The 11,311-nt window shown below is 42.8% G+C and overlaps 1 protein-coding gene across 2 annotated transcripts in view; it reads left to right on the forward strand.

The window, feature by feature from the left end:
* LOC110326144 (zinc finger protein 431-like) overlaps positions 1-11,311 on the forward strand; it is a 15,394-nt gene that overhangs the window by 1,410 nt on the left and 2,673 nt on the right. The window contains exons 1-3 of one of the 2 annotated variants that reach the window (XM_029542084.1): positions 4,353-4,483; positions 10,454-10,580; positions 10,783-10,840. In XM_029542084.1, the coding sequence (XP_029397944.1) occupies positions 10,547-10,580; positions 10,783-10,840 (92 nt within the window). In that variant the 5' untranslated portion in view covers positions 4,353-4,483; positions 10,454-10,546. Of the gene's footprint in view, positions 1-4,352; positions 4,484-10,453; positions 10,581-10,782; positions 10,841-11,311 lie in introns of those variants that run through there. The other variant, XM_021204297.2, reaches the window with a different exon arrangement.

Raw genomic sequence — 11,311 nt, forward strand, 5'->3', positions numbered from 1 at the left:
GATGGTTGTGAGCCACCATGTGGTTGCTGGGAATTGAACTCAGGACCTCTGGAAGAGCAGTCAGTGCTCTTAACCACTGAGCCATCTCTCCAGCCCTCGAATCAGCTTTTTGTTGGCAGGTGATGCTTCTACCGTGCACAAGCGAGTCCCTTACAGGCCATGGGAACTCTTGTAAAGGAACTATTGCTTACCGTCTCAGAGGGCTAGTCCATCATCATCACTGTGGGGAGTATGGTTGTACATGGGCAGATACACTGTGACTGGTCTCAGTCCAGATCAGGGGGCAGCAAGAACAGAGACAATAGGCATGGCTTGAGTTTAGTGTGAGGTGTGTAGTTTTGGCTTCTTTTAAAATACACAGAAATGTTATGGGAATATGGTTTTATTTTTAATTCTAGGTGCAGGGATATGGGAGTGCTTCACAGCAGGTGTCTGGGATTTGCTTCCTGGTCTAGCTGGGCAGCTGAAAATAGTTTCTGTGAGTGTGTAATACTTGGAATTCTGGGAAGTTTTCAGAGACGATGTAAATACTATGGCCTCAAGAGGTGTGTGGCTGATCCGTGCTTGGATGTTGGTTGTAGGTTACCACAGTTTGTTAAGTAGTTGTGCACAGAGAAATGAGAAGAAGAAAGTAGATACCTTGCTTCTGAAGATCAAAGTACTTGCTCCAAAGAATCTGATGCCCCAGTCAGTGGAAAGTAATCTAATGATGATGATGCCCTTTCTCCCTCTGTTCTTCCTTCTCTACTGTTTAGTGTTAGGGGGTTGAAAGGGAAAAAAAGAAGTAGAGAAGGGTGGAAGCCAGAAAAGAATCTACAAAGTAGCAAAGGCTGGCTACACGTGGGCATTTAGAACTTCAAAGCACACCCCTGTGATACCCTTTCTCCAACCAGGCAACATTTACTCCAGTAAGCTAAAGGTCCTAGTCCCTGTATTCAGACCTCCACAGGCAGTGAGCAGCATTTACTGGGTTGACATCAAATGTGACATGCATGAGCCTCTGGTTTATAGTTTTGTAAGTTAGCAATTCTGTTGGCCAGAGCTGGAAACTTGTTATTATAAAGACATTTTTCTTTACTAATCTCTAGGTGTGTGGTGTGATTTCACATTGGGAAAGCACTTTACTTTCAGAACAGCTTCACCTCTAGACTTTCAGAAATATGTTTTTAACAGTAAGTTCTCCCATGTTGACTCAGGTTGCCTTCATCCCACTGTGTGGCTACAAGGGCCTTGCTACTTTCCTGAGCAAACCTCTTCAATTTTTGGGTTAATTGTTTGTAGCTCTACACAGTTCTAAAAAAATATCTATGTGACTATAGTGGCCTGTCCATATCAGCAACAGGAAAAGGATTAGACCAGAGTAGAAGGAAGGGAAAGTTACTGTGTGGACGCTGCAGGGGAAACAGGTTAGGCAATAGTTGGATTACAGTTGGTCCAAGTTTGTGTTAATCAGTGAGCTACTGGGGTCTGAAATGGCAGGTGAGTGGCTTGGCCAGCATGCATTCACTCATACTGTACGAATGAAGGCAAACCAAATTGGTGAGTATACAATTTGGAGAGGTTACCTTGGACCAATGAATTTCCAACTCTCATATGTGTAAGTGCAAACCTGGTTTCGTCTCTTCAGTGTGGTTAGAGATTTGAGACACAGGGCATTTGGTTGTGGCTTGTGCCAGCTTACAGCACTCAGCAGCTAACTTTTTACACATGCATTTCGGTCTGTTGAGCAGAATTTCTTCCATGCTTGTCGTCTGGCATGAAGCAAGAATAGGTAGCTAGAATGAGTTCGGTCTGTTGAGCAGAATTTCTTCCATGCTTGTCATTTGGCATGAAGCAAGAATAGGTAGCTAGAATGAGTTAGCAGCTCCCTGGGAAGTCTCCAGAGCCTAACCAATCATAAAATCACTCAGACCCCTGGAAGTTTATTCCACTCACCATCAGGCTTTTCTTTAAACCTTCATTTAATCTCTTTGTGTCCCGGTTTAGCTCCGTTGTACATCCTGGTGCTTCTTTTCTCCTCAAATTATACGTTTTGTATCTTTCCTTGCTCCTTTTCATATAAATCTGCATAAGAGTAATTACTAATAACCACACGACAGAGTCATATGTGTAATTGAAATCTCCTTTGCCAGTGCCTTTAATCCAAAGTCTTCACTTTAGCTTCATGTGGATTTTTTTGAACAAGGATGGAAAGCAGCCACATTATTCACAGAAATGTCACAAGAATGGCCTTTAGGCCACTTACATTCTGAAAACTCTTGAGCCAGACCAACCTGATTTATTGTTCTCAGCACCATTGCCTTTCATGATCTTTTAGTGTGGCTCATTATCCCCATTTAAAGCATTCAACCACTGTTCTATTTCAAAGCTCTAAAGTCCACATTCTGTCAACAAGCAGCATGCATAGTAGGAAATTTAAAAGTGGCAGTTTCTTCTATTCCAGCTAGCTCCCCAGTAATGAGACAGACCTAAAGATTAATTGAACAAGCTTTAATCACAATAACTGATCAGCCTGCCTCTCGATGCTATACTTGCCACTCCCCAGTCACGTGCCCCAACTTGCTTGCCGTCTTGGAGTTGACCTGACACACACTGTTCCTTGTGTCCTCATGGTGGATCCTCATGGCAACTTTCCTTCTCCTGCCACCTTGGGCCCCTTCTTTCTCTGCTTCCTCTTTCTCTGGGACCCATGGTTGAGATTGGAGGTCCAGCCTGTCTCTTTCCTCTGCTAAGTCATTGGCTGTTCAACTTTTTATTAACTAATCAAAGATAATTGGGGAACATTGATACAGGGGATGGTCTAATTTTCATGACAATGCCTGTGTCCAGACTGTAACCAGATCTTGGGGCAAAGAAATGAGCAGCTGAATACACAGTGCACAAGACCTTCCTCCAAGAAGCATGCTTGGGCCTTTCAGAGAAATACCCTGCTTTCTGGCACCAGCTCCCATCTGAGTGTTGTATTGCTATGAAGAGATTCCGTGACCACAAAACAGTCAAGGCTTGCTTACACTTTCAGAGGTTCAGCCCACTGACATCAAGGCGTGGAATGATGGCATGCAGGCAGACATGGTGCTGGAGAGGTAGCTGAGAGTTCTACATCTGGATCAGCAGGCAGCAGGAAGAGAGAGAGCCTGTGGGCCAGCTTGGGCCCTTGAAACTCAAATTGTACCCCCAGTCATACACCCATCGCAACAAGACCACACCTCCTAACCCTTCTCCTGCAGTGCCGCTCTGTGATTGATGGCTGTGGGCCTGTGGGGGTCATTTTCATCCTAACCAGTGCAGAATTACTTTTAAAGTTCTATTTTTGTATGTGAATCACTGCTCTAATCTCTATTTGCTTCTGTTCTCCAATGTTTCTCAGTTATTAAGAACTTCATTCCATTTTCCTCAAGTGGTTATTATTTTTTAAAGCAAGATGTCACAGCAATGTTTTCTGTTGCTGTGATGAAACCCCATGACCAAGGGGAGGAGGAAAGGGTTTATTTGTCTTATCCTTCCATAGTACTGTTCATCATTGATAGAAGTCAGGACAGGAACTCACACAGGGCAGGAACATGGAGGCAGGAGCTGATGCAGAGGTCCTGGAGAGTGCTGCTCACTAGCTTGCCCCCTAGGGTCTGCTCACCCTGCCTTCTTACAGAATCCAGGGAAGGCACCATTCAAAATGGCCTGGTCCCTCCCCATTAATCTCTAATTTAAAAAAATGCCTTTCAGGTCTGCCTACAGCCCAATCTTATAGAGACATTTTCTAAGTTGAGGTTCCCTCCTCTCAGATGACTTCGGCCTGTGTTGACTTGACACAAAACTATCCAGCTTAGTATGCCAGGCTTGCTTTGCATGATGTTATTGAGAATACCTTGGAACACCTAAAACTGCCTCTGCCACTCAGTGCTGGGAGTAAGGTATTCAGGTTAGTGAGAAGGAAAAAGAGACAAGGGAATGAGTATCCTAATGGAGCCTGCGAATTTCCTGGGGAGATTCAAATGCAGAAGGACCTGTGTAAGAATCAGTCAGTGGGGCTGGAGAAATGGCTCAGTGGTTAAGAGCACTGACTGTACTTTCAAAGGTGGTGAGTTCAAATCTCAGCAACCACATGATGGCTCAAAACCATCCACAATAAGATCTGATGCCCTCTTCTGGGGTGTCTGAAGACAGCTACAGTATACTTACATATAATAAATAAATCTTAAAAAAAAAAAAAAAGAATCAGTCAGTTGTCTAAGTGGTGATTTGAATATGCTTGGCCTATGGGGAGTGAGTGACACTATTAGGAGGTGTGGACTTGTTGGAGTAGGTATGGGCTTGTTTGAGGAGGTGCATCACTGTGGGCTTTGAAACTTCCTACTAGGTGCCTGAAAACAGTGCTCCTGGCTTCCTTTGGATGAAGATGTAGAACGCTCAGCTCCTCCAGCACAATGACTGTCTGGATGATGCCATGACCCCTTCCTTGATGATAATAGACTGAAACTCCGAATCTGTAAGCCAGCCCCAGTTAAATGTTGTCCCTTATACAAATTGCCAAGGTCATAGAGCAATAGAAACTCTAAGGCAGTCTACTTGTAAGGTATTGTAGTCAGTGCAGAGAAAAGGAGGTGGCAGAAATGAGGCTGAAAGTTTTTCAGTTTTGTCTGCACTTGTGATTATCCTTGAGTAGTCAGGTATCAATTTTAGGTGATCAATAATTGTTCTGGTAAATATTGCTTTTAGGGTCTTTAGAACAGGATAATAAAGAATGTTCTTATGGAAACCACAATTATGTAGTTGTACTAGTTCAACCAGAACAGAAGACCTGAACAAATAGGTGTGGTTCTGCCTAACTGGCCTGTTGGTTTTCTGGCTGAAAGAAATGGCCTGAGAGAAATGGTATGAGTTTTTCTTGGTGTGTTCTAATACAAGTTGTTATTCTTTTGAATACCCGGGGACATAAAGCCTGTTTTACAATATATTTTTGAGATCATAATTACTTCATTTGGCCTTTTCCTTTCCTCTCTCCTGGTCCTCCACATACCCTCCCTGCATTCAAATCCATGGCCTCCTTTTGCTTTAATGGTTGTTCCTATTTGAGTTTGATCTAAGGTTGTGTAATGACTGTGCACTCTAGAGACCCTACACCCAGGAAGAGAAGCATAAAGTGCTATGGGAGGCTGGAAGAATTTCTACTTAAATGCAGGTTTGCAGTAGAATGGCTCTGTGTGCTTCTGGGATGGGAGGCAGGGCTGGGAAGGCCTGGGAAGTATGAGTCATTTGACCTGTCTGGCCCTTGACACAGAGGGTCTCTGGGAAGGCCTCACAGTGGGAGCAGCAGCATGGTGGCTCTTTCTAAGGTTCTCCAGGATCAATATGTGAGTCTGCTGTGTCTGTTATGCTGCTGTGTGTCAGTATTTGAGCCACATTGCTTTCCCAGGAACACTTGGGAAGAGGAAAGGGAAAGGCCAAATAAAGAAGTTATGATCTCAAAAATATATTTTAAAAACACTGAGACAGGCTTTATGGCCACATGTGTTCAAAGGTGGATCAGGCAGATTGCAGCTCGTGTGCAGTAGCCTATGTGGCAGGAGGCAGGCATTAAATCATCTTTAATGTTGTTCTCTGTGTGGTCATGTTAGAAGTAAGTTGAGGGTGGCCAAGAAAGAGACCAGCACTGTAATTGTAGTGTCTGGACAAAGAAGATTTCAGTCTGGATTTAGTACTTGTGGTCTTGGCCTAGACAGAGGCTGTACTTGGATTTTATTCTAAGGAAAATGGTGGTTGTATCTTTTATCCTGGTTTAGCTGGTGTCTAACTTCAATATTTTTTATTTGGGTATTCTGAAAAGATAGCTGCACAGGAAATGAAGGAGCCGGGGAAGAGAGGAACTGCTCTAAGGAGAAATGAGTCTGCTCCAGGCCATTAAATTCCTACCACAGAGAAGTGGATCTTTGAAGAAACAAAGATTTTGCTGGGTTGGAAGATTAAAAGGATTTGAATTTCTTATTTCCAATATAAGCTCAATAGTATTTCATGGAAAAGGTTCATGTTTGATTCTTTTTTTTGACAAGACCCTTCTCTTTTAAAACATTTTTCTTCAAACTCATTAATATGTTGGCACCCTGTCCTGTGTTGGAAAAAGAATGTGCAGTGGGGACGAAGTACATGTTTAGTATTAGCTGATTGAATAATCCTGTGTCAGTCCCTGTGATGGCACTATTAGAAGATGTGGCCCTGGGCAGTGGTGGCACACGCCTTTAATTCCAGCACTTGGGAGGCAGAGGCAGGCAGATTTCTGAGTTCGAGGCCGGCCTGGTCTACAGACAGCCTCCAACTCAGAAATCTGAGTTCCAGGACAGCCAGGGCTAGACAGAGAAACCCTGTCTCGAAAAAACAAAAAAAGAAAAAAACAAAAAAAAGAAGGTGTGGTCCTGTTGGAGTAGGTGTGGCCTTGTTGGGGTAGGTGTGTCACTGTGGGCATGGGCTTTTTTTTTTTTTTTTTGGTTTTTGAGACAGGGTTTCTCTGTCTAGCCCTGGCTGTCACTTTGTAGACCAGGCTGGCCTTGAACTCAGAAATCTGCCTGCCTCTGCTTCCCAAGTGCTGGGATTAAAGGCGTGCACTAACCATGCCCAGTTGGGCATAGGCTTTAAGACCCTCATCCTAGCTTCCCAGAAGCCAGTATTCTGTTAGCAGCCTTCAGATGAAGATGAAGAACTCTTAGCAGGAGGTATAGAACTCCTGCACCACACCTGCCTGGAAGCTGCCATGTTCCCATCTTGAGGATAATGCGGGGAACCTCTGAACCTGTAAGCCAGCCCCAATTAAGTGTTGTCCTTATAAGAGTTGCCTTGGTCATGGTGTCTGTTCACAGCAGTAAAACCCTAAGACAGTCCCGTAGTACAAAAAAAGAAATTATTACATCTCCTTCATTAGTATGGTTTAAGGTGAGTATCCTAGTTCATATGATGATTTCTTTTTTTTTTTTTTTTTGGTTTTTCGAGACAGGGTTTCTCTCTCTGTCTAGCCCTGGCTGTCCTGGAACTCACTCTGTAGACCAGGCTGGCCTCGAACTCTGAAATCCGCCTGCCTCTGTCTCCCGAGTGCTGGGATTAAAGGCGTGTGCCACCACGCCCGGCCCCATATGATGATTTCTTGGCAGAGACATTGACTCATCATCATTAGAATGTTAGACCTGTACCAAGGATGTTGCAGAATATTTGATTATACTGTAAGCCTTGAGATTATGTTGTTTATTGGGAAAACCTTATTCTAGTTGTGGTGTGGCTAAGCACACACGTTTAATCCAAATGCTTTCTGCTTGCATATTGTAAATAGGATTCAATAAAGACAACCATAGGTCAAAAGGTGGAGCAAGCAACCAGTTGACAGGAAGTGAACATAGGAAAAAAAACCATAGAGAGGAAGAGGAAGTCAGGAGACAATAAGATGTAAGGGGCGACATTCAGTGTGTTTGAGATGGCATCAGGAAGGTGGCTTTCTTCTTTCCCGATGTTGGCTAAGGAGGAAGGTCAGCTGGGTGCTTTCTCTGCCTCTGAGCTATTTTACTGCAGGATCTGGCTCCCAAGTCTTTATTGGTAAAATCAAACAATTGAGATTTTATTAAAAACAACAGGGGGCCATCCTTTTACCAGGGGTTCTTATCTCTCCCTCCCTTTCCCTCTCTCCCTCACTCCCTCTTTCCCTCCTTCTCTCCTTTCCCCTCTCTGAGACAGTGTTTCTTTGTGTCTTGGAACTCACTCTGTAGATCAGGCTTGATTCATTTTTTTGTTTTGTTTTGTTTTTTTGGTTTTTCAAGACAGGGTTTCTCTGTGTAGCCCTGGCTGTCCTGGAACTCACTCTGTAGACCAGGCTGGCCTCGAACTCAGAAATCCTCCTGCCTCTGCCTCCCAAGTGCTTGGATTAAAGGCGTGCACCACCACGCCCGGCTCAGGCTTGATTCAAACTCACAGTGTTCTGCTAATCTCTGCCTCCCAAGTGCTGGTATTAAAGGTATGTGATGAGAGAGAAGGAGTGAGGAAATAGGTGGGGGAGAAATGGAAGAGAAGAGAAGCTGAGCTGTTGATATGCTATGACATGAAGCAGAACTGAAGATAATGAAGATGGTTTCTGTTCTTTTTCTTGGGGAAATTGTGACTTACACTGTCCATCAATTGAGCCAGTAATAATCCTAAGTGCCAGTGGGCCTATGCATTCTTCCTTTGAGAAAACCTACCACTGTGTGAGACTCTTGTGACTCCCAGAGCTGCATCATAGCCCAGGAAGAAGAGCAGGACCTGTAGAGTGGAGTCCACAGCTGACTGGCATGTCTTGCAGTGATTGTCCTGCAGTCATTGGCCTGTCTGCTCATCTCTCCAGGCGGTTGTGGTGGCTCGAGAGGCTCTCCTGAGTCTGGGGGGCTATGTTGAATTATAGCTTTACTGTGCTTTGTGTATCTTTGGCCAGACATTTATTTCCTTTGGAATCTTTGGATTGATTAAAGATTTGAAGACATCCAGTGTAGGGTTGCTGAAAATGCAAAACAGTCCAAGAAGGCACAAGAGTTTATGCAAAGCAAGATCTTTATTTGATTTAGCCAGCAAAAACTGACTGACCAGAGGAGACTCAGGAGGGACAGTAGTGTACAAACTTGAGAACTGATTTCATTTTAGTAACTATTTGAGCAGAAAAATAACAAAACCCACAAGCATCTGTGCCAAGCTACAGTTACAGTTTTTTGGTATGAACTGTTATGTTTTGGGGAACAAGGAGAAAGTTGGTCAGCTACCTGGAAAGTCCTCGGCTCCCCTAGAGCCTGGGAATTTGAACTGAATTTCACTTAATGATCAAATTGGAGTCTGAAAACAAAATGGTAGTACTCTGGATAAAATCTCATTTGCTTGATTCTCAGAATTCTCTTATCTTTGCATCTTAGTCAAGTTTTTGATGGTCTGTTTCCAAGTAGGGGGATTGTATTGGGGTCTCAAGATCATGAGCTTAACTGTGCTGTCCGTATTCACCCTCTCCACATATATTGTGTATTTTTTGGTAGCTTAAACTGAGCAGCCTCCTCCCCTAGTATGCAGCCAAACCATTAGCGCCTTTACAGACCCCACCCCTAAAACACATATGATAAATTAGAAGCAATTGCTTCTCCTTAAGCGATTTTCTGGCCTTATATTTTTTATTTTTATATTTTCAGCTGATGGAATTAGTTTTTATATGTGTCACGCCATTCCTCCTGTGCCGAGCTTTGTTCACAGCTTGACTTTGGAACCTTCAAAATACCAAAAAGTTTTTTGGAAAAAAATACCGCAGAGGGTATTGTTTTCACCAGGATGGCATCCATTCATGACATTAATACTGAGGCTTCAGAATTGTCACATTGCAGTTTAACATTCTTGCTACCATTGTGTATATCTTTGATTTTTTGTTTTGTTTTGTTTTGTTTTTTTTGAGACAGGGTTTCTCTGTGTAGCCCTGGCTGTCCTGGAACTCACTNTGTAGACCAGGCTGGCCTCGAACTCAGAAATCTGCCTGCCTCTACCTCCCAAGTGCTGGAAGGTGTGACCCACCACGCCCGGCATATCTTTGATTTTTAATAAATGTGCATAAGTCTTTTGTATGTATACGTATATATCAATATTTGTATATAGATATTTATGGATGTGTAACGTTTGTGTATCTGGTGTTTCCTGATGAGAGGAGAGCGTTGGATTCTCTTGATCTGGAGTTATGAATGCCTGGGAACTTCCGAGCGAGTGTTAGGATTTGATCCAGGTCCTCTGCACAAATCCTAACTGCTGAACCATCTCTTTTCTCTATGCTTTTTGGTTTTGATTTTGGACAGACATTTATTTGCTAGTATTTTTGAGAACTCTTTGATCTGTCAGTCAATAAACTGAGTAAACTGAGGCACTCCAGTTTTCTGATAAACTAGTATTGAAATAGAGTGAATATTTAACTCTTTGGGGGAATTTCAAGTAAGCTCTTGAGTGCTTTCTATCCTTAATTTGTTTCTTTGAGACAGGGTCTGACTGTGTACCTCTGCCTATCATGGAAGTCACTACATAGGCTAGGCTGGTCTAGAAATCGCAGAGATCCACATGTCTCTGCCTCCTGAGGTCTGGGATTAAAGGTGTGCATTATAACATTCATTATGTCCGTCCTGTTTTGAAGTTAGGGATTTTGATTCAATTTTGCTAATGTATAATCAGTAGTGCTCATCTGTTTGAGTGTCTCTCTGTATTGTCTGTTAGTAGTCATTTCTCTTGCAGTGCCGTATGGAATTCAGTGGGCCCAGAAATGAGAGATGTGATCCTCCTTTTCTATTTCCTTCTAAAAACACTTGGAGACTTCATTTGAATGTCTGTGATATGGAATAAATGTGTGGAGCACCTAGAATTATATATTCTCAGTGAAATGTACATTTACAATGCAGTCAGTCTATTTTTATTATGTATTATGTATGGGCTATTTTAGGATGCAGTGACCTATGAGGATGTGTATGTGAAATTCACTCATGAAGAGTGGGCTTTGCTGGATCCTTCCCAGAAGAGTCTCTACAGAGATGTGATGCTGGAGACATGCAGGAACCTCACTGCTATAGGTAAGAATGTGAGTTTTCCTTCACTTTCTAAACAAGGGAACAAGTGTTTCTTGGTTATTGGTGTACTTCTGTGATTTCTCTTGTGACAGGGGAAGAATGTGGTGACTAATGAGACATGATTCTCGGGCTTACCAAAGATATTAACTTAAAAGTTGCATACTATCCAATAATATATCATACATTTTCTGTTACTATATTCTAGGCTACAAATTGGAAGACAACATTGAAGAGCACTGTCAAAGTTCTAGAGGACATGGAAGGTAAATGTCACATGCAAGCTGATACAGATGCATTACTGAAGAAATTTTAATGTACTCTGAAGTTTTAAAAAAGCAACAATGTAAATGAGCACAGATTTAAGTATACTGGTGATTATTAAATTCTCATAAGACCATGTCTTTTAATTTCGGGTAGCTGACCTGTGCTTGCAAGATGTTCCTCTAAGGAACAAGACAATGAAACGATATCTTAACACAGGACATTCTTTTAGTTTTAGTCCTGTGAGAACTGTGTTGTAGAACTGTCAATCCACTTAGTTTCATCCCATTCAAGTATCATAAAAAGCATGCGCATTGATTAGGGGATTGGTGTGTATCCAAGACTTTATAAGCGAATGGTCCGTAGTAAAGCTGGTCCTACTCATACGCTCCTAGTGGCTTTCCAGGGTTACTCCGTAGTAAAGCTGGTCTTACTCATATGCTCCTAGTGGCTTTCCAGGGTTACTCCGTAGT

Source organism: Mus pahari, chromosome 9, assembly GCF_900095145.1.
Source record: "Mus pahari chromosome 9, PAHARI_EIJ_v1.1, whole genome shotgun sequence".
NCBI lineage: Eukaryota > Metazoa > Chordata > Mammalia > Rodentia > Muridae > Mus > Mus pahari.